Source organism: Catharus ustulatus, chromosome 11 (assembly GCF_009819885.2).
Source record: "Catharus ustulatus isolate bCatUst1 chromosome 11, bCatUst1.pri.v2, whole genome shotgun sequence".
Taxonomy (NCBI): Eukaryota; Metazoa; Chordata; class Aves; order Passeriformes; family Turdidae; genus Catharus; species Catharus ustulatus.
The window spans coordinates 16,875,497-16,899,097 of NC_046231.1; the positions used below are offsets into that span (position 1 = coordinate 16,875,497).

The following is a 23,601-nucleotide window of genomic DNA, read 5'->3' on the forward strand; positions in this document are numbered from 1 at the left end:
GACACAAAGAAGACTGGGGAAGCTTATGGAGACATAATACATGTGTAGATTCAGGAGAATGACCAGTAACTAAAAAGCAGCAAAAAAAGCTTTATTTGACTCTTTGAAACAAGAGGTGGCTGAGGAATGTGACAGTAATAGTCTCATTTTGCAACCAGATTTTCAAAGAAATTGTGCTTTGGTTCATGATTTCAGACTCTCTCTTGTTTCTTCACATTGGAACTACTGCAAGTGCCCAGATCAGATTTGAGGATGTGTTTATGTCTGTTTTAATATTTTCAGAAGGGGCAGTGGCCTTGCTGTCAAAATACCACTGGAGCTCTGTATTTCACTCCTGTACTGCCAGGTCTGTCCATGGAAATTCTTTCTAATACAGTTTTGGTTGTTCCTTTTAGGTGGAGAGGATTGTAGACAAAAGGAAGAACAAGAAGGGCAAATGGGAATATCTCATCAGGTGGAAAGGCTACGGGAGCAATGAAGACACCTGGGAACCTGAACATCACCTACTCCATTGTGAGGAATTTATTGATGAGTTCAACAGACTGCACATTACCAGAGAAAAGCGATCCCGGCACGGGAAACAGGCCGGCGCGCCAAAATTATTGCGGGAAAGCCGAGGGTCATCTCTTGAGAAAATATCACATAGACCTTCTGAATCTGGGAAGTCTAAAGGATCAACACACAAAAGGAAGAGAATTAATCCATCTCATCAAAAACAGAAACGAGGATATGCAGCAAAGCCAGGATCTGCAAATGACAGGGCTGCTAAAACTGTGACTTACCGAACTACTCCCAGTGGTTTACAGATCATGCCACTGAAAAAACCACATAATGGTCTGCAGAATGGAGATGGCAGCCATGAGAAAGATTCTAGACATTTTGGGAATGGCTCACAGCAGCAAAACGTGGATTTAAATGATCACGAAGGAGAACAAAACTTGCCCAGCGTGTTAGAAGTCAGTAACAATTCCCCTGTTGTGAATGGAATTGGTAAGTGATTTAAACAACTCCTCTGTGCAGGAGGGGGAGTTAATTGTGGTAACTGCAAGTGGGGCCCACTCGTGGAAAAATTGGCACATAAGTGATATGGTGAGAAGCACACAAACAAGCTCCACACTTCCTCTATATATTATACACTTTTTTATCAGTTTGCTTCTCTCTTTCCTTTTCCCACAGAGTGACATGAAGCAGTGTGGGCTCTGTCATGTGCCTTTGCAGTGTAAATCCCTATGGGAAGTGAGGACAGGGCATGGAGTAGGAATGACAACTGAGATGTGTGTAATGCTGCAACTTCGGGTTTCTGTATCACCACATAACAAATCACTACTCAGGTGTGCTCAAACCCAGTGGGCTAGAGAAACCAGAATTATTTTAGAATTAATACCACTCTTGCTAAAGTGCCTTGGCAAGTGTGGCTGAATAAAATTCAAGTTCTCAGTATTAATGCTTGTCATTGTCAGGAACGCTCAGAACAGCCAGGTCCTTGTCTCTGACAGTAACTGGACACATCAAATGTCTTAAGACAGACTTTAGAGGAAGGTACAAACAGTCTTGAAGTGAGCAAGAAGATAGAGGAGAAATTTTTCTCTAATCCTCATAGTTCCTCTCTGGCTTAGTTCTCAAAGAATAAGGTTTATATGCTCTATAAAAACTCTTCAGCTTAATGGACTTAAATAGCTTCTCATTATCTATATCTGTCCAATCTTTTTTGGTTTGTTTGTTATTAATCCTACCAAATTTACAGCCTCAATGGTGTTTTGTGACAATAATTTCCAGGAGTTAACAATAAGATGTACATTTTATTTGATCAGATTTTAGGATTTGGGATTTTGTTGGGAGGGAGTCGGGCTTTACTTTGATTGAATAGCCTCTTGTCCCTCTCTGAAGGGATGAAGGGGAAGATGCCCTGTTAGTCAGAAGGCAGCCCCAGCCTTTTCAGCCTTCCTACCACCTGGAAGGCTTTACTGATTCCTAAGAGTTTTGAGTATCCTCTGGTGCCATTGGTGTGGGGGTGGTTTTAATACCTTTTAAAAACAGCAGGAGCTGTTCCAGATGATTTCCTACTGCTTACTGATACAGTGACGATAGCCTTTGGAGAATTATTTTTTCTGCTCTTACACACTGCATAAAGGTTTTCATTGAGTGATCCACAGTTGCTCTTGGGGTTTTTTTCCTTCCTTGTTACAGTTAATTTAGAGCACAACTTTATGTATGATCCCTTTCACTATGCATTTAATCTGCTTTACTGTTGCCAATTCACCTTTTTATTTTGATTCAGTGAAGCTCTTCAAAATCTTTCCTAGTTTTCACTCTACTTATTTTGTATTGCCTTCAAATTTTCCTCTCATATTTCTCTTCCCAGTTCATTAATACATACATTAAATAAACTAATCCTTCTGCAGGTCCTTGGGACAGCCAACTTGACATGATGAAAAGTAACCATTTGTTCCAATTATTTATTTTTATTAGCTACTTTCTATAGCCCATGATAGTACTCATTTCCTTAACAGCTTCTGCTGAATTGCCCTGCCAAAAACTTTTCAGAAGTCAACATAAATTATATCACCTTACTTTCCATTTTCCACCCTACTGCAACCTGGCAAATGCTTCTTGATTTGGGAAGGAGAACTGACCTTGCTCAGTTTTACTGGCTATATGTGATAGTTACTGGGATCCTTCAAAGCAGGCATCAAATATGCTATTAAAAACCCCCATACCAGGAAAATGCATGGTCAGATTTAAATGCATAGGTACTCCTGATGATGTCAAGGAAATTTGAAGTTAAAGCACTCAAAAGTGTATTTTGGTTTTTGCATTTTGAGGAGTTTGAGCTCATGTTAGAATGCTTAAGAAGTTACCTTCTTCTTTAAGACAATTTGCTTATCTAATTACTGATATGTATAAAGTTTTGGTGGTTTTTTTACTGTTTCTAATGAAGTTTTTCTAATTGTTTGTTTTATGTTATTCATTGGGAAGTTCTGATACAAAATTTATCTTTTAAATGCATTCATTCCCATATTTTAGAATCTTTTGTTTAATGAAGAACTAAAGGGTCACAAAGAACTGTAAGGTCAAATGAGCCTTTCCTTTGTCCCCACAAGAGCTAAGGAATGGCCTTCAGCACCCCTAATGGAATAATCCCTGTCAGAGAGCTCTCCTTCAGTGGAAAGCTGCTTTGCCTGAGCACCCAGGTGTTCTCTCCTGGCCCAAGAGCTGATCTCTGCAGCTCCTTTCAAACAGTTCTTTATGACAGCTTTTGCATTCTCCAAATCCATCACTTGTGTTCTGTATGTTGTTCCCCTTGCATTCTGCAGGCAAAAGTAAGAGATCTTTACATCTCTTTTCTGAAAAGCCCCTAGTCAGCAGCACTGCCAAGGTCAGAAATGCCTCGAGTCCTGCTGTGTGATACCCAGCACATGCAGAGTGGAGAGAACTACAAAGAGGAGAGATGAGATTGCCAGAGTAAGAGCAGACAGAAACTGGTAAAGAAGGGTCAAAATCAAATCACTAGGCTTTTTCTTAGTGTTGCCCTGCAAGCTTGAGAGAAGCCATATTTCCTGATACAGAGATCTGAAGTGTCAAGTGGAAGAAACTTCCACTCCTCTTCACCAAGCCCAACAATTTCCTGAACTCCCTGAGCATTCACACTCACAGAGATGATGCCAGTGTGATTCTACCCTGTGTCCCATTATTATCACAGAAACCCACTTTAATTGGGATTGATGCCACACTAAAACCAGGCTGAAATTTTACAAATTACAAATGAAGAAAGTTTCAGAGAAAAATGCCCAATTTGTTGAATAGCAGAAATTTTGCTCCAAACATCTTGGGTTTCAAAACTTTCTCCAAATCTGAGCCAAGGTCCTAAGGCTGTGTCCCTGGGGAGCAGGAGCAGTGTGGCAGTCTGCTTGGCAGGACTCCCACGTTTAGCTTGGAGGCAGCCAGCTATGCCAGAGGTTTCAGGCAGTCTGCCACTGAGTCTGGTAGTTGAAAGCCTGGCATGCTCCATCAGCGCTCACAGGGCTCCCACACACTAGATGTGGAACAAAGAGGGAGCCTGGAGGACCTAGTTTGGCTCCCAGAAGCTGTGGCTCCTGGGCATCCCTGTTCAGAATCCAAGGAAGCAGGCATTTGTGTCAGCTTGGAGATTGCCTGTGTGGAACCCAAATGAATGTCAGACTCATTTCACAGCTAAGTGTAAGACTGCACAGAAAATATGTACAGAAATTTTAGGTTTGTCTTGAGATGAAGCCTAGATTTGGAAAAGTCAAAAATTCCCTACAATTAAAAAACCCAGTTGTAGGCCCAGCTCTGCTACCAGTGTGGGTCTATGCTTGAAGGTCTCCAAACCCCACCAACCTGAACCAGTATTGTTTCATATTATAATAATGTTTAACCACCAGTGCATTGAACCAAGCAATATAGACAGTAATGTTTAAACTAGAGGTAATCAAATAATAGCTATTTTGTTTGTCTGTCAATGCCAGTTGTATTCAAACAAATAGCAGCTATTTGAAAACCAGCTTTTGATGACTCCTTGAATGAACTTCCACCAGTCTGTTTAGTTTTGGGTGCAAGTGTTTCTTCTTCAACCTGTAGACAAACTCCCATCAGGGGGCTCTTTACTCCAGAAGGATGAACATGTTCCTACAGGTGTGTGCACAAAATGTTCAGTGCACCCCAGTGGAGGCCTGGAACCTTGTGGAAGTTGGGACAGATCTTTAATATCAAAAACTGTGTTCTACCTTCTACACATCCTGCCATAAGGAGAGCAGCATCTTTACTGACAGTTATTTAAGGGTCTGCAGATTGGAGAATATTGAAAAACTCTAAAGAATATCCATTGATGCTCCCAGGAGCTAACAGTACTGGTCTTTCTGATGATATTTGTTGTCTTTGGTTATCATGTTTCTGTTTCTCTCCAGATATTGTAATTGAGAGTGATTGTTTTGTCAAGTTTCTTGACAGCATCAAAAAACATCCTCTTTTAATTTTCTCTTTCCTTTTTCTACATGGCTCTTTTTCTGTACCATCTGCTGAAGAATTTCTGCCTGTCATGTATCACTAACCACTGTTTTTCTCCATTACGAAAATCTTTGTAGTCTCATGGTGCCCTTGATTTAAATACTCTCTGTGACTTAGTCACTGCTTCCTCTTGGTTTTTGAGCTTATTCTGTTTTATTTATTCTAAAAGAATACTGGCAGTAAAAGACAAGCAAGCATGCTTGCTCTCTCAGTTTGGATAAAAACTCATTGCTTTTAGATGTCTTACAGATGCTCCCTTAGCTGGAGAAGTCTGAAATTATTAGTAAATTATCAACAGAATGCAGCTTTTATGAATGTAGAGTATTAACCATTACCCACAAGAAAGACAGAAAAGATGCAGTTAAAGACTGTTGGGAAGACTGAGGAATGCCAAGCTGCTTTACCAGGGACTGTGAGGGAGCATGACTTACTTCACCTAGAAAAACTAAAGCCTCAGCTCCATCATCCTTTCCATTCAGCATAAATGCATACTGCTAATAAAAAAAGCAGTCCAGCTGTCCTTCCCATGACACCCTGATTGTTATTCCCATCCCTCCCACTGCATTAGTTTTAGTACTCTTGAGGCTACAAGGTGAACTGCATCTGTTTGAAAATTAACCAGTTTTGCAGGGTGAGTTTTCAGCCAGAGCAGATCACCAGGCCAGTTCATGGTGTGACTGCTCGTGCCAGTACTGGGGTTGCTGTGGTGGGTGGTGGCACAGGCACTGCACCATTAAACCGGCTCTAATGGAACACTCAGAAAAGATGGATCTGAAAGTAACAGGAACTTGAGGTGTCCTCTAGCAGAAACAGTGGAAGGAGATGTGGAGCTCCAAGTCCCCCAAAGCACTGAGGGTCAGTGTGATCTTCCCTCACTTTCCTCTCACACTCTTTGTCTGCCTCAGCTTTTTAGAATATAAATTTCTAATGTGTTTCCTGCAATGCCTGGTAGGATGGAGCCCCAGTCCCAGACCCTTTTGCAGTGGTGGTGTACTGTAGAAGATGCAGGGATGGGCAGCTAAAATGAAGAGGATTACAGGAATAAAAGAGGCTTCAGTTAGGAGAGGGAGTGGCTGAGGGGCAGCATGATCTAAGTTTACAAAGTCATCAAGGCCTCAGATACATTAAATGCAGAGCTGTTGCTCCTGAAATCCCTTGATAGCAGAACTAGGAACCACTCACTGAAACTGGTGGAACATCAGATAAAAGCACAGATGAAAGAAAATTCTTCTCTGTGTAGTGGCTACTCAACTTCTCAAACTCATACCACAGGAAGCTGTGGAGACAGAGAGCATCAACAGGCTCAGAAGGGGATTAGAGAAATCTGTGAAAAGGTCCACAAGCAAACCCTGAAGGAAGCGAGAGGGATGAGCCCGCTCATATTTCTATACAACACTGAGGGATGATACTATGGGAAAGGACTATGGGAAAGGACTGCAGAAAGCAACCAAGCTTGCATTTTCTCCTTAAATAGCGTCCTTTACTGCCATCTTTTACTGCCATTCTTGGAGAAGGATTACTGCGTGCAGCAGTGGTCTGGGAACATCTTAGGTTCCCTTAAAAAGATACTGAAGCTTCTTATAAATATATGTTGGCTTATTCTTATAAATGTTGGCTTAGGTATTCCCCAAATTCTACACATAAAACACAAATTAATAATTAGATTAAACTCTCAGTAAAGAGTATTTTCTCCCAATCTGTTTTCTTTTTACTTAGACTGAGCATCAAATACTCACTTACTATTAAGCCAGAAAACCACACTTAGATGTATCTAAAGCCTCCCTAGTTAATATGTGACACCCTTTATTTGTTTCATGTTCAGTGAAAAATTGTTTGAGTCTTCGAATGTCTCTTTTAGCCTGTCAGTCATTTTTCACCTTGACATACTCAGTTGCTGCTCCCCTTGTGTGCACTGAGCAGGTGCTGACTATTGACCCTCATGCAGGGACAGTCCCAGTGGTTCCAGAGCAAACCTTCAGGAGCTCCAGCACCGTGCAGCAGACGTGCTAAATGGGCCTGGTTCCACATCGGGGTTGTCTTTAGAGTGTGCTGATCATTTTCTCCAGTTTATCGGATTACGCAAGATTACAGGGATGCACTGAACACACAGAAACAACAAGCTGCTCACTATATATTGTTCTGTTAATGATCCACTTTTGGAAATGGCACTTTCTCATTTCTGTTTCTCTCATATTTAATTTACATCTTTCCTCTGGTTAAATTTCTTTCAGCTGGCATCCAGATAGTTAAAATACTGTGATAAGATCTATAGTTTCTTACATCATATATTCATTTGCAAACTGAATACATAAGGAAGAATAAAACAAACTAAAAAATTACTGTGAGCTTTTTGTTGAGGTGGATTATCTGAGTGAATTAATCTATTCTCTCTGTATTTAAAATAGATGTAGCATAATCTTCCACACCAGGTAGATAATCAGTACAGTTAGTCTGACACACCTTCCATTCAATGGGCATTTGTGCCTCTGATTTTGTAAGTTCTTTAAACTTTTTTGGGAATTTGAAATCACCACAATTCAGTAGCTTATTGCTGGTAAAGCACTGAATAGATAAAAATGCAATATTTAATAGCCTGCCTCAGTCAAAGAGTTAATTAGATGTAGTACATTATTTCAAATTACATTGGTGTTCTATTAGTAATTTCACAATTTGATCTCTGTTTGTAAGAATACATGTAAAAAAAAAAAACCTTAGGAAAAAACAGAAACATGCCATAGGAAAATATTCATAGCATTTAAAGTTCAAGCACATGGTCATTTCTACACTTGTAGACACTTTCTGTCAAGAAAACAAATTTCCAACACTTTTGGTTTCAAATGATTTTTTGAAGTCATGATTTAATGGAATTTGGCCATGTTTGCATTGCACCAGGTAAATCCTCTATTCAGTATAACCCAGGCAATGCTTTAGATGGTGTCTCTTAATTCAACAACAAAAAGAGTTTCCTGATTGACTGAACAGGCTCGTGGACAAAGGTGGATCCCTGTGTGTAGATGTGTGAGTACCCACATGCACACAGCACATGAGAGCCAGTCACACACCGCTGAGCACTGGCTGTGTTTTCACATCCCATCCCTAACTGCAGTGCACATACAGCATTTCACACACTGTGAACAATTCCACAGGCCACTGCCAACTGTGAGGTGTCAGACAGATCAGTTACCTACGTAAGCATCAAGTTGAAACATAGCTAATCCAAATGAGGGTAAGTGATTTTGGTTTGGAGTCATCTGTCATGAATTCACTGTTCAATTCTATTCCAGCAGAGCATTTTTTTTGGATGGTGGTCAGTTAAACTATAAAATTTATATCTATATTCTAATATTCATGTCGTCTGCCCTTTAAAAATTCTTGGCTATTTGAAACCAGGAGCTGGAACAGGTCAGCTTTGGCAGGAGTGAAGAACAGAACAAACAAAGGTGTTTTCATTCAGCTCTCTCTTGGCCTTTCTTTAAAATGGTGTATTGTGGGCTGGGATCTATATAAACAAAAACCAGTGACTTTAATCTCTGTCCCTCGACAACCTGTCTCTGCTTTATTTTTAATGGCAATAGTGTGAAACATCTGTAATTAGTAAAGGATTATTGCATACAAACCTTGTAAAGCTCCTTCAACACCCCTGCTCAGCACTTACCAATCATCATCTATTGCCTATTACAGAAACACTGTAGACATCAGCAAAGGGATGGTTTGCAGTTCATACACAGTGTAAGTCAGAATAAACTGTCTCTTAAAACTGACTTACTATTGCTCTTACTTGTTTTTAAGGAGGAATTATATCTTTCTTCTCACAGTTCTTTTTCCCCTACTGCTGGATACTCTCCAAAATGGCATCATTCCTTGGGTCTAGAGGTTGTCTGATCAGAGAACAAAAAGTTCTGCACGTTGGAGTACAGAATAAGAACAATGGCTTGAAGCCACATTTGACTAGCCAGGCACATTTTTTATTCTTTTTTTTTTTGTTATTATTTTATATTTATTTATTTTTGTTGAAGCTAATAGAGAGTATCACTCTATTTCTTTGATGGTATGGAGATAATTATGCTTCGATTCTTTCCATGTGCAAGGTTCTTCTCTGGCCAATGGAAGCTTGAATCTCCAGAGCACTGTGAAAAGGAAACTTGATGGAGAGAAAGATTATGTCTTCGATAAGAGACTGAGATACAGCGTGCGACAAAATGAAAGTAACTGCCGCTTCAGGGACATTGTGGTCCGGAAAGAAGATGGTTTCACACATATTTTGCTGTCAAGTCAAACTTCAGAGAACAATGCACTGACCCCAGAGGTAAGTGTTTAGCCCTAAAAGCCAGAGAAAGCCATCCTAATGTCTGGGTTGTCTTGCAAACACTGCACTTGAATTTGATTTTATGAGTCTTTTTCCTAATTGATAACTTAGAAAAGAAATCTGGAGTAGAGACATACCTAACTTTTTCACATTTGGGATTCCTATCCAAAAGAATGCAATGGATATTGAATTTTAATTCACCTGTGTGGAAAAAAAAATAAAAGTAGCAAAAGGAATGGCAGAATCTGTATTTCGAGCATGGAATTGTGTGAAGCAGTTTTCACACGTTGAACTTTCTGATGTTTACTATCCTTAGGAGAAATCTGGTCTCTTTACTTTTACTAATTTAAATAGTGATGTAGTTGTATACAAAAATTTCAGTCTATATCCTGAGACAGCCATTGTAAATTCTATGTTGATCCCTAATTACTTTTTCTCTGAATCACTGTATGAGTCCTTATTTATGAAATCTTAACCAATTAGGGGCTCTATCCTCAGATGAATTGCATAAAGTCATACAACATATAAAATATATAAATTAATTCCTTGGTCCCAAACATTATGCACACAAGGGCAGACTCAGACTTGCACTACCCCATGACACACATGGATAGCTAGAAGGGCTGAGGAGCTTTTCCTTCCATTCCCTGTGGCTGCAATGCCCTGGTACACCATTCCCATGTCAGAAGAAAAGGGGTGTCCATAAGTGCTTGCATGAGGATGGATATCCTGGAGAGAAGAGAGCACACCTGTTCCACACTGGCAGTAGTGGCCTGATGGACAGGGAGGGAACACCAGGAGCTGTGGCCTGTCTGAGCATCCTGCAGGCAGAGTTCCTCCAAGGGCTGCCCTCACTGGGGAGATCTCAGCCTTTTCTGCCCCCAGACACTCTAGCACAGCTCTGTCCTACACAGCAGCTTCAAGATAAGAGTGTGTGAAATACCAGTTTGAGCACCACCTGAGGGAAGGGTAGACTGTAGCTTTGAGTAATCATTTTATTCAATAAGAAAATGAATAACTTTGAAGTTAATTACTTATAACAGGCAGGTATGATGAGTCCCCTTCTCAAATGCACGTGTACACACAGACAGTAATACATGGAGTGATATTAAATGGCTAAAACTGGTGGTATATAACATTTATCCCTCCTAGTTTTTAAACTACCTAATATTTAGAAAGATTAGCTTTGTAATTTCCACAGAACACCAAACATTCACTTTTAACACTAATTCCTTAAAATGCATTAGATTGCATCAAACCCATCACTCCATCTCTGTCTTAATTACCACTAATTGACACTGCAGGTAATTTAAATGAAGGAGCTCAAGGGCCTGAAAAAATATGAAATCATGGACGTGCTGTATTCTGTGAGAACAGACATACCTTTACATTGCTGGCTGTGCTGTTCCACACCAGCAGTGTTCAGATGCTCTAACCATGGGATTAATTTAGACTCTTTGGATCTGCCAAACCAATCCATTTCATCCTTTGAAAGTTTTCAATATGCCAGGAACCCACCTCTGTGAAAAAAAAAATGATAAGCATGTGATAGTCCTATCCCTGCATCACCAGCATAGACTATTCCTAGAACCTTTATTGAAGCTCATTTGAAAACCAGGAAAAACATTTTAGAAAACCACTTTACTGACCAGGTTGGTCAGGAATTAATCAGGTATTGAGTTCTCCACATGGAGATTGTCTGTTGAAACCTCATCCAGGCCAAGAGCAATCGCAGGCTCTTACCCTTGGAAGACTCGTGGCTGTAAAACATGAAACAGCTTCTTTGGCCTCAGTCCAGGCTGCTGCCCATGATCATTCACACCACAAAATCCAGCACCTCCAGGACTGGCAATTTCACATTCTTGCTGGCAATTACAGCCAAAACCCCAGGAACTGAAAGGAGGAATGTGTTGAATGACTTGTCCCTGCAGTTTGTCACCCATAGCCATAGATGAGACAAACTGACAAAGTGTTTTAGGGAGGTTTAGAGCATTTTCAGTTTTGATGCTTTTTTCCCCAGTGAAATGAAGAAAGTGTGTTTCATTTTGTGTAAAGAAATGCTAATTTCAAGCTTTATTAGACATTCAGAAAATTATGTTTGCCAAATAGCAAATGAATCATTTATTCAACGCAGGTCTATTTGATGTGATTAAATAGTGGTCTGGTTATACCCACCATCTACATTAAAGAAAAAAAAAAGATGTGCACTGTAAACAATAATTTTAAACTTCTAAACTTAAGTTCATACAAAATCCCTCTCACCCCTCAACAGCTCTGCTTCACTTTGTGCTTTTTAGGAATCTTCAGATGAAATGTAGTAGTTCTTCAACCATTGGCCCCTGCTATTTACGCCAATTTATTTTAAATAGCAAAGAACTTATACAAAAAAAAAAAAAAGTCTAGAGAAGTGTACCAGTGTCTAGAGACTCTTCATCCTATGTTGCTGGTAACCCCATTTGTGCAGGTGATTTTAGCATGAAATGTGTCAGTGCACTTTCCAGCAGCCTTTGCTCTGATTGAAGTTGGCTCAGTGCCTCTTCAGTAATTGAGTTTTTTCTACAAAAATGTTCAGAGCATTATAGAAATTCTTTCTTATTTTTTACAAGAGCTTATAAAACTTCCAAGACAGTGTCATGAAACAGCACAGCTTGTTCTTATTTCAGTAGCTTAAGCTTGCTACTTTTAAGATTTGTTTTTTAAATACATTTGTGAAATATTTCATTATTAATTCTGTTAGGGCATTTTTTCTTCTGGGACTTTTGCTGCTCCTGAAGCTCCTGAAGTGATGTTGCTGCTGTTTTAACTCAGCACATCTCAAGGATCCAAATTCTGTTTCAGAATAAATGGACCCATCTGCTCTTCTCATTTAAAACTATTAACATAGCTAGGAGTTAATATTCCCCTGAATTAAAACATTCCCTAAACAGCCAGTGCTTCCATCAAAGAGTGACAGAACCACCTCAAGTACCTTCTCATACAGAAGAATCAGGTTTCAAATTTCAAATGTGAATAACAGTTTAAACTTCTACCAGGTGCATTTTGGATTACTGGTTTGCCTTCACTTTTCCTAACCTGGAAATAATAAAAAAGAGGCAGGTACACGTTTACCGTTCTCTGTAGTTCTGCTCTCTACATAAAAGTAAATTTTGGGTTTTGGCCAGTGCTTGTGGCTGCAGCTTTAGAGGTTCCCAAGTCCTTTAGGTGCAGACAGAAAGGACTCAGAATCAGTAACACAAAATTTATTTATAAAAAGGCACAAGTGGGGAAGAGGCTCTAAGAACAACAAAATAACTTTAAAGTTTGGATTTACGGTAATATTTACCAAAAAATTACCTTTAAGAATATCACAGTGAGTCCTCAGAGATTCAGAGAAGTTAACTTTTTTAACTAGTGCTTCTATTTATGTGAACAAGAGACTTCTGTTCAAGATACTTTGTGTAATTATGGTGATAAATTCCCAGCTCTTTGATTTTCCCAGAAGGTAAGCAAGATGGAAAGCAAAGGGCACCAAATGCCTTTGGAAATTTCCTACATCCAGCAAAAGGCATTAAAATAAGCTCTTAGAAATTTAATGAACTTTTTAACTGGTTCATGTTTATTTTGCAATATAAGATGTCCTGTAACGAGATTATTTACTTGACAGGACTAAAAATACAAGCAGCTTCTGAGGAGGTGATAATTTTATTATGTATTTGTGTTTCAATAAAACAGTAAGTGAAGCACTAGGTCTGGTCTAAATTTACAATCCAGACAACTATCAAAACCTAAATAACTGGCCCATACTGTTCTGTAAATACTTCCTTGGAAATTTGCATCAAATGCATTCAAATAGAAATATTGTCCCCACAACTGAAAATTACCTAAAAGGCCATAAAAAAGCTAATTAATGAAAGCACAGATCTGGAGAATATTGCTAAGGAGCTCTGGAAATAGTAGTATTAGATCTGGTCCACTAGAGAAAATAAAATTTAATTGGACAAATGCATAGTTTTAGCAAGATTGGGAAAGGTTTAAGGGCTTTGGAAGAAAGAAAAAGAATATGGAATCTGACAAAGAAATGTAAATAAAGACAGGTTGTATCTCTGTATTTGAGAACTGAATTCACCACCCCATTAGACAGAAATTTGTCTATATAAACAGAGAGCAGTTCTGAACTAAAATTATATTTACTTTACAGTACTACAGTTCAATACACAAATCTGCAACCCTGCAGACAAACTAGCTCTTTTGTAATTATTTTCTTGTTTGTAGCTTCCCTGTAATCATTAAATAGCTGGAGAGAAATGCCCATCCCCAGATAACCCAGGGGAAAAGCCAAGGCTCCAGAGGCAGCAGTGAGCAGCAGTTGCTGTAACCAGGCTGAGTGACAAGGGGACCCAGGGAATTTTGGACTGCACCAGCAAAGGAACCATGGCAAGGTTCCTGACCAAAGGAGTGAGCATTGGTTTGGACACAATGAGCCTCCAAGCACCTTTGGATGATAAAGTAGATAAAAACATACTTTTTGGAGCCTGAAAATGCTAATATATAATGGTTTCCTGGTGTCTTTTGATTGATAGAAACAAGTGGCGCAGGGGAACTATTTCCTCTCCTGCTCAAAAATAGTAACCGAAGCCTTCCCACTTTTAGCCATTTCTGAGGAATTGATTCCTAATAACAGACTCAATATCATCCTCTCCAGAACACTGAAAAAACAGTGATGACAGAATATTGGTTTTTCCTACAAGAAATGTAATCTCTGCTCAAAAATTTGGCTGGGTTTTAGGTGGCTTTAGTCATCCAGATAAGTGAGGGGCGAGATAAAAAAGAGGCAGGTTTGTAACAGTAATGATGTGTGTGAAGGAGAGCACTGCTAACAGCAAAGAGGTGGCACACAGGCAAATACCACTGGAGGAAGGGGAATAATAAAGAAACTTGCTGAATGGGTATCGTGGCATCATACTTATTGCAACATTCCTCACTGGATAGAAAAATGTTTGACTGGTGTTCCCTAATACTATTTATGTAGTCACCCTAAGAAAGAGCAGATTGTGAGATCTTCTACAGTGAATTAAGAGGACAACATTGCATTCATATGGAACTAGGAAAACCAAAATACAAATATTTCTTTTTATTTTAATATCTACCACATTCTGAAGTTTCTCTTTTAACTCTGAACAGAGGTTTTAGGGGTTTCTCCCCTTTGTTTGCCCATTATATGTGCAGTGTTGCTGTGTTTCTCCCAGCTGAGGGCAGAGACAGCCTCTGAGACTCTCAGAATAAACAGTGCTCCTAAAATTGCTGATGACATTTTTGTACCTGCATAAGAATTTCAAATACACTTCCAAATTCTGCAGCTTTTAATTACTTCACTTCCACCCACTGTCACACACTCGGTATTACAGGCGTTCTGAAGTGCTCTTGTAGAAGTGAAGCATCTAAAAGTTCACCACCTGCTCTCTCATGCCCAGTCCCAGCAGCCAGTAATACTCATCTTCACACAAACCCATAGGGAAAGCAGCACAATCTATAGGATTTTTATTAAAACCCTACCTAGGAGGTGGCATCAATAAAATTTCAGTGTTTAGGGACATTTCTTAAGCAAGGAACTTTACAGATCTAAAGAAGTTTTGGTAACAGAAAATAGGGAACAGAAATAATCACAGGCTAAAAATCTTGGGTTTCTCTGACATGGAAAATCTATTTAAATCCCCAGCCACATTTAGCTCTCTCTTACCTAAATGTACACCAACAGCAAATCTTTCAGTGCAAAAGAGAAAAATTTGAGAGGGCAGGACCATGTCTATGGGAAATACTTTGGCACATGGGTATGATTAAAGATAGGAGGTGTCACAGATTAAATCAGACCCCTTGCAGTGAAGAGCAAATTATTTGCAGTGAGGAGCACACTATAAAAGAGAGGGGGCTGAAATGAGTTACAGCTCCCAAACCACGCCCAACTGTTACCAAACAAGAATTACCCATCCCAACTTTATGAAATAATATTTCCTCTTAGAAATCATTAGGAAGCAATTCTCTGCTCAGGCAAAAGGCCATTTTCCTACAAAACCAGCAGCTCAATTCTATACAGATTTTGATTAGGTTTGATTTATGGTGCAATTAATAGCTTGATCCAGTTGTACAAGAAAGTCAAAATGTCTCTTTTTCAAGGGACTTTTATGATGTAACTTTTGTAAACTGTAAAAATGTCACTGACCACAGAAAAATGAATAATATATTTGTCATGTTGATGTATACGATGTCCTCCTGTCCTGCTTTGCTCTGGTTTGAAGTCATATAAACCAAAGTAGTTGAAGAACTGAAAACTGGGGTTTACAAATTTTGCTTTCAAGCTGTTGAGGTTAATAATAGGCTTTTGCTGTGATAAACATGTTCCCGAGGATAAAGTGATGTACACAATGAAAATTAAAAAGTGACTTTTGAAATTATTAAATTTCAATCAAATAGCATAAGCTGGGTAGAATTTCCCATACAACAAAGAACCACCAATTCCTAAAACCTCTTTGAATCAGTAAAACATCAACAAAGCACTGCCAAATATAAAATATTTTCCAAACTCTCAGTGTTATCATTCTAATGACTCTAATATCATTCTATATTAAAATTATATATATAATTGATGTAACTATTACTAGTGCCCAAAATTTAAGTCTCTCAAAATCAATAAGGTTTGTAAAAGTAGGGAAATGATATTGCCACGGCATGCATGTCGAATTGTTTACTTTTCTTTATCCACAGATCATGAAGGAAGTGCGGAGAGCATTGTGCAATGCATCAGCTGATGACAGTAAACTCTTACTTCTCAGCGCAGTGGGAAGTGTATTCTGTAGTGGCCTAGATTACTCATATTTAATTGGCAGGTTATCCAATGACAGAAGAAAGGAAAGCACTAGGATTGCAGAAGCTATAAGGTGACCCAAGCTTACCTATGATCTCTAAATTATGAAATGCAGTGTGTGATTATAAAGATATTAATCAGGTCCAAAAATGTTGTATATTTAAATGTTGATTGCATTCTAATTTAGTCCTGCAAATTTGTTTAGTAAAAAGAAACTTGGACCTTCCCATATTAGAAAATAAAGCACATTTATTCCAGTGCTAATATTCATAGGGATTTATTTCATTCTAATTCTCTGTATTTAATATTTCAAATCATTCCTCCAAATTCAAATACAATTCCTTTTTGTTTTTCAAATTCAGTGTTGTTTCATGTTCTAAAGTGGCTCCTGAAAGGCAGATCTTTTACTTGTTTTAATGTTCATCATTTTAATGATTTTCAGTCCAAATGGGAATCCATGGCTTACTGATATTCTGTTGAAATAGCAGTCTGCCACTGTATTTCAGAACCTTACTAGAAGGGTCTCCACTCTTCTTCTTAAATTTAAATTACTTAATATATATGTAAATGTAGTTTTATTTTTTTAACTAAAATGTGACTTTCCTTACATATATATATCTCTATCACATCACCTTAATAGAATTCCAGGGTTTATGACATGCAGTCTGCAAATCAATCTGCACAACACATCACCAAATATTCCATTATCCACAAGGTAGATTTTTCCAGTATAAATCAATATTATTCTGATAAAGCCAGTAGTATTTCACCAGTCTGTACCAGGAGACGATTTGATCTCTTTTTTTCCCCCATTTCCCACAAATAAATATTCTTCTAAGAGCTTTAAAACTTTATGCAACAATTCTATGACAGAATATTAAAGAATTTTTTTACATGATATCTCTACTTGGGATTTAATAGTATAACATAAGATCAGGTTTAGGTATTACACAAAATATATTAACCACCAATTATCTTGGTTACAACAACTGCAGATCAGTTTGGATTCTGGGTTAAAAACTTTTGAAATTCTCGAAGCAATTATTTTGAAAGACTAATAGATACTTCTTAAATGTAGTAAGTTACAATCTCTATAAGACCCTAACTATGCTTGAATATCATGGAATGATATTTTTAAAAAGAGAAACCCTTTGAAGGACACAGCCTAAGTTTATTTTTTAAATGTGAGGAGTTTTTAACAATTTGGAACCAAAAAAAAAAAAAAAAACCATGAGGGAAGAAAATCACTATTCACACTCACCACCCACCAAAATATACAAATTTAGTATTATTCTTGTAAAAATTGTGCAGTTAGGTGTTGTTATATATGTTTACATTTATTTGCACACACCTAATATTCAGGTATACTTATCAATCCAACATTTAAATAAGTATAAGCCAGACTGTGATACTCAGTTTTTCCACCCTTGGACTCACAGAACACTCTTGAAATACTGGTACAATGTACTGCTCCTTGTCAAGAACGTCAGCTTCAGGCCCAAAAAATAGATTTTTATTGTACTTGTGGAAACAATACCCTACGTTTTCCATTTAGCACTCTCTGTGCTTTCTGTGAACAAAGGACTCAGCTCATGGAAAATAAACTGTAATAAGAGAAGAAAAAATGTCCATGCTTCTTTCAGTGGTTTGTATGTCCTAAAATACATCCACAGATCTCTGTCTCCACTGCTTTACATCAAGTTAGACTTGTATCAAAGTGAAGTTGAACTCTTGGTTACCATGTGTTCCCACTTTCCAAAGCGTGGCTCTCCTAGAGCAGTCACAAGTTACAACTGAAGTTCCAATCCCTCTCAAGCCTCCTCTCCCATGAATGGTTCATTCATTGGTGCCATGTCCTCAGCCATGTGTTGTGGGACCTGATCCACAACATTCTGGGTGTGCTGAGAAGAAAACAAACAAGGACAACATTACTTGCTCAGCTTTACAACCCTGGATGTACCTGCAAGCCATGACCAGCAGCAAGAGCCTGAAACAGTGCAGAGGTGCCTGAGCATCCCAGCGTGCGTTCATTCAGTGGTCAGCCTCCCAGACAGGCTCTAGCAAATCCAGAAGTCTTCTGCAGGAGTATCCTTTTTCTATCTTTGAGCACCTGGATCTACTGTGCAACAACAGCTACAATCTGAAATCCATTTCAAAGACTGCTTTGAATTGAAACAAGGATCTTGTAGCCCAGAAACTCACTGTGTGAACTTATGGTTTGGAGACAAGGAAACGTGCCAGGTTCAGGGTACAGAGACAACCCACTGAAACAACACACCAAACAGGAAACAAAGATAAATGGAGTGTTGGTCACTGCAGCTCCTGGAGACCAAAGGCAGGCATTTGTTCCCCTCATCATGTCCCAGTATTGTAGCCTTCCATTCCATCCTATAGGTAGCATGCACCACACCCATCTATTTTAGCATCCTCAGTGCTCCCCATTCTTCCCTCATGACAGAGGCCTGCTGTGCCTTCTCAATGTTGTATTCCACTGTCTCCAGTTCCTCCCTTCCCTGCTCATTCATATGAAGACTTCCTTCAACCCTTCCCCTCCATTAATGTGTTCTGCTTTGTTCTTCCTCCACATTATCTGTTTCCTCTCCACATCCCTAATTGCTTTTTCATATTCACTTCCAGTCCCGTTTATCACCATGATTCCTGCTTTCTCCACAGCACTGGTTTTATCTGCTTCCACATGGTCCTCAGATTTACTGCCACCATTTATCCTTTTGCTTTCTTTTTACCTATCATTCATCACATCCCTATTCCCAACTGTAGTCCTGTCTAGAAGGCTTATGTAATTACTGAGGTTCTCAAAATTCTGGAATTAATGAGGTGCAGTGATCCACAGTCACTACTCAGTCATAAACAACCAAAGAAATAATGAGATAAGGGAACAGCATTGTTTCTGCAACAAAACAAATCACAACTCTCCTTAATCCTGCTCTCCTCTAGACGGAAATGGTCTTGAACAGACAAAAACAAGACTCCTTATTTCACTCTCTTTATCTTGACAGTGTTCCCCTCATCATCTCCCAATACTGTAGCCTTCCACTCCACTTAAAGATTTACTTTATTAAATTTAAATTGTATTAAATTTAAAGGTTTGCTATTGTGAACAGAGCTGCATCAGTTTCCTATTTTCCCATGGTCGAAAATTAACTCCTTACTACACGACTTGAAAACCAGAATGTATTAATTGAAAATTTAGTGCTGGGTCATCTCAGAGTCTTTGTTCTTATTTAAAATATAGCCAGTGCCCCTGCACTTCAGCCCAGTTGCTACATGGGCTCTCTAACCTTCCAGGCCCACCTGTGCTCAGGTACAGAGGCCTGGATCCTTTTGACCTCAGTGGGAGAGCAGCAGCTCATCAAAGGGCACATTTGACAAAATGTTCTTTCCTAAAATCTGTCAGCAAACCTGCGCTCTGGATCTAATAAATACCCAGTGCAGGGACAGAATCTCTTCTTTTGCTTGGAATTTGATTTATCCATGTCTTTTTTCTAACATAACCAAGCATCTCGTTTGCCTCCATATACCTGCTGTGCACTGAGCTGCTGAAGTCCATAATTTGCCCACAATTACACTCTTGCTTTTTCCTAATTGGTGTAAAGGCTGTTCCATTCAACAGATATCTTTCCACAGTTGCTGGCAGGTAACATATTTAAAAGATCTCCTCATTGCACAGAATTTAACATATTCGAGTTTGTTCATCCAGATGAATCCAATGACATTTAACTTGCTTGTTATTTCTCATCACATTGCTGGGGTAGTCAGGCAAGGGCATCTGCTTTGTAATGGCTTTGCTGAAGACTTTTCCAATGAAGACCCAGCTGAAGATCACTCACTGTTCAAACATTTCTGTCTCTGACTCCCCTTTGCATGTCTTATATTTTCTGCTGGTGTGCCATAAACACTGACAATCTCCCAATCCACTGATAGGACTTGCAGTAACCTTTGACAGAGGATCTTAAGAGAACGTTAAAAAAAAATTCATCAGTATTTCATCAGTAGCCAAACCAGGTCCATCCCAGCCATTGTGGAGCAAACCAAGAAGTGCTGTGTGTGCAATTGTGTGTAACTCCTGAGTTAGTGGTCCAGAAGTAAAACTAAACCAAACCAAACCTTTCTGCAAAAAGTACAACACTCAGTGCAATCCACTTAATCCACTAAAGGCCATATACAACATACACAAAACTACGTAATAGCCCAGGCACTCAGATTAAATAACTAAAAATAAGCAAACCTTTCCATGTGCAAACTAGAAAGTGTCTTGCAGTTCTGACCTCATAAAACTGGGCATTTGTATTCTTTTCTGGTTCTAATTTGTTTTCAGATTAAATACTTTAAACTTGGGTATTTATGTGTTACTTCTGTATTCAAGGTCTTTCTTATATTTTTTATTTTAGGGATTTTGTAAAAGCTTTTATTCAATTTAAGAAGCCAATTGTGGTTGCTATCAACGGCCCTGCTCTGGGGTTAGGAGCTTCTATTTTACCACTCTGTGATATCGTTTGGGCAAGTGAGAAGGCTTGGTTTCAGACACCATATGCAACAATCCGACTCACTCCAGCTGGCTGCTCATCATACACATTCCCACAAATTCTGGGTGTTGCACTGGTAAGGTTTTCCACCTCGCATTGCTGAAGAACCTTTCATAAATTCCTGATCTTCTTTCTCTCTCTAAAAAGTAAACTATTTTCTTAATTGTATTTAATAGAAATAAAATCTGTGAAAAGTTCATTGAATCTCTATGAACTTCTTATCACAAAATAGCCTCGGAATTCAATATACAACACCTGCAATACACAAGAAAGATTGAAAAAGCAAAGATTGTCAACATTGAGTAGAAAAGTGAAAAAATACATTAGCAGAATAATCTTGCAGAGTAGTTGTCTGTGTTATGTTAGGAGTGGGCAGTAATACAGCCAGATACAGCTCTCTGCTCTTTAAAGATAATCCACAATGATTCCAGTAAGACTGCTTAGCTATTACCAGTATAAGAAATCAGAATTTGCCCCACAAATATTTCCTACTGGGTTCCATGACTCTCGACACAGTATCACTATCAGTTACTCTTGTAAGATCAGCAATACAGATTCACCATGCATGCCAGCACATTTCTCTTAAATTAAACCCATGCTGTGCTCTGGCCACCTGCACAATCCTTAAATAGCTACTGAAACTCCTTTTAAAGTATTTTGCAGTATAGAAAGATACAGAAGAACATTTGTAATTTAATCATAAAAATAGCAGGCAAGTATGACAAAAATTTAAAGGGAATTATAACCCAAGATTACCAGAATCTTTTGGTTTCACAGGCAAATGAAATGTTGTTCTGTGGGAGAAAGCTGACAGCACAGGAAGCCTGCAGCAGAGGACTGGTGTCACAAGTATTTTGGCCAACAACATTTAGCCAAGAAGTGATGCTACGAGTGAAAGAAATGGCATCCTGCAGTGCAGTGGTAAGAAATCAAACTCCCTCATTAAATGACATTTCACAGAGATAGGGTGTGTAGGGTGTGCTCCCAAGGCTCATCACATGTGGGACCTCAGTTTCCACAACCACACATGTGAAAGGAGGCTGACGTCAGAAAACCTGGATAGGGATCAGTGAGCTCACGGAGTTTCTCATTTTTCAGGGATTGCGGGAGAGAGGGTTATTTCCTTTTGCCATATTTGCATTTAATGAATGAGTGGCACCTCCTTTTGGCCCCAGATTTTGAAAGGGGATTTTAGTACAGGTTTCCTTCATGAAGTGTAACAGTCTGAAACTGTATAACTATACTGGGAAACCTCTGTAAGAAAACAGATTTGCCTTTCACTTTGTCCTGGCCTGCCATGTTTCAGCTGAATCTGCCTTCTTTCTGCACCTGCACAGTTCCTGCTGCTGCAGAATGTTCTACACAACACCCCAGAAGGGTAGGATAGTGCCAGCTAAGCTCTGCTGTGAAGGAGAGGTGAGATCCAGACAAGAGGGATTTGAACACAGTCTGGTCACAGTGTATTATAACTTTCCTTTTGTGTACACAAAAGTTGAAAGAAAATCCTTTCCTGTCTTTACTTCCTAGGGGTTTTTCCCTTCAGGCAGATATAGTCCTATTCTGGGCATATCCTTATTTAAAAAACATACACTGAAGAAAGTGATTTTGGCTGCAATAAAAGTGCAGTAATTAAAGTGAAAATTGTTATAGTTTTGTACTATATTTCCTATGCCTGAAACTGTCTCAGCATCCCTCAGTTTCATTTAAAAGATCTGCTGTAAAAGGAGGTAGAGACACAAGAGATTTTTAATTAAACAAAGTGTAGATTACATCTCACTGTAGACATTGAGAATGAAACTCTCTGGAAATGTAGCAGAATTTTATTTGATGATGCTGATATAATGTGTATTATTTGAGCTGGGAAAACCTCTGGGCTTTAGCATGAATTCTTCTTTCCCTCACTGCTATTGGCTGTCAATGACATTTTCTCAAATCCCTTAGGAAAACCAGTGCTGACTTGTGGACAAAGATAAACCTTCAAAGACTTTTTCACAGACCACAAAAAATACACAGGCCCCTTGATTTGCTATTTACACCATTTACTTGAGTTAAAGACAAATACTACTTTGCAATAGCAGTATTGAAACCCACAACACGCAGGAACTGGGCTTAGCATAGAGGTGTTGACAAGGCTGAGTGAAGAGAATGCACCTCCCTTCCCACAGAACAGTGTTAGTTATATTAAATCTCCTGTCCTCAAAAAATCAGTAATTTAGGAATTATTATTTGGTTTGTTTGACCAGTTGAGTTCCTTGTGAGATACATACTGGTGGTGTGTATTTTTAAATTAATTTTAAAGGAATCGATCTCAATGTGCTTAAAATGGGTCTGGGGAAAAAAGAGCTGAACTATGGGAGCAACCATGGACCTGCAGTTTGTGCCTTTCAGAGCTTGCACTAATTGCTAAGGGTTTGAAGTTGGGCTTTCTATTGCAAAGATCTCAGGTGATTTGTTGTATCTGCCAAGTAAATCTAACTCCAGAACAAAGTCAGAGGGTGCTTGTTTTGCTTAGCACCGTTTTTTAACAAAATATTTCACTTTTATAAAAATGTAAGCAAATAGGCTTTAAAAGGGATTTGCAGTAAAGGTCTTTTCCTATTAATTTCTGTATTGATAAGGAAATAATACATGAGGGGAAATTGTTAAAGATAATGGACATCCACAGTTGGGTTTCCAACATGTCTAACCTTAGAGGCCACCTTCCAGAAAAGGAAGCCAGTATATTGAAGTCCCTCACACATTTTCATTTCAATGTGAGGCAGTTCAGTTCCTTCTTGTGCTTCATGGCAGACCTTCAATAAACTAAGGTATCTTAGAATCCCTCATTCTTTTAAAAACCTGGCACTAACCCATCACCCTCAATTCTTAAAGGTGCTGACTGTCAGCAA

At 38.8% G+C, this 23,601-nt stretch overlaps 1 protein-coding gene across 1 annotated transcript in view; it reads left to right on the forward strand.

The window, feature by feature from the left end:
- The window catches only part of CDYL2 (chromodomain Y like 2), a 61,196-nt gene that overhangs the window by 32,878 nt on the left and 4,717 nt on the right, over positions 1 to 23,601 (forward strand). The window contains exons 2-6 of the mRNA XM_033069834.1: positions 396 to 990; positions 9,114 to 9,331; positions 16,070 to 16,242; positions 20,579 to 20,789; positions 21,491 to 21,634. Of these exons, the coding sequence (XP_032925725.1) occupies positions 396 to 990; positions 9,114 to 9,331; positions 16,070 to 16,242; positions 20,579 to 20,789; positions 21,491 to 21,634 (1,341 nt within the window). The remainder of the gene's footprint in view (positions 1 to 395; positions 991 to 9,113; positions 9,332 to 16,069; positions 16,243 to 20,578; positions 20,790 to 21,490; positions 21,635 to 23,601) is intronic.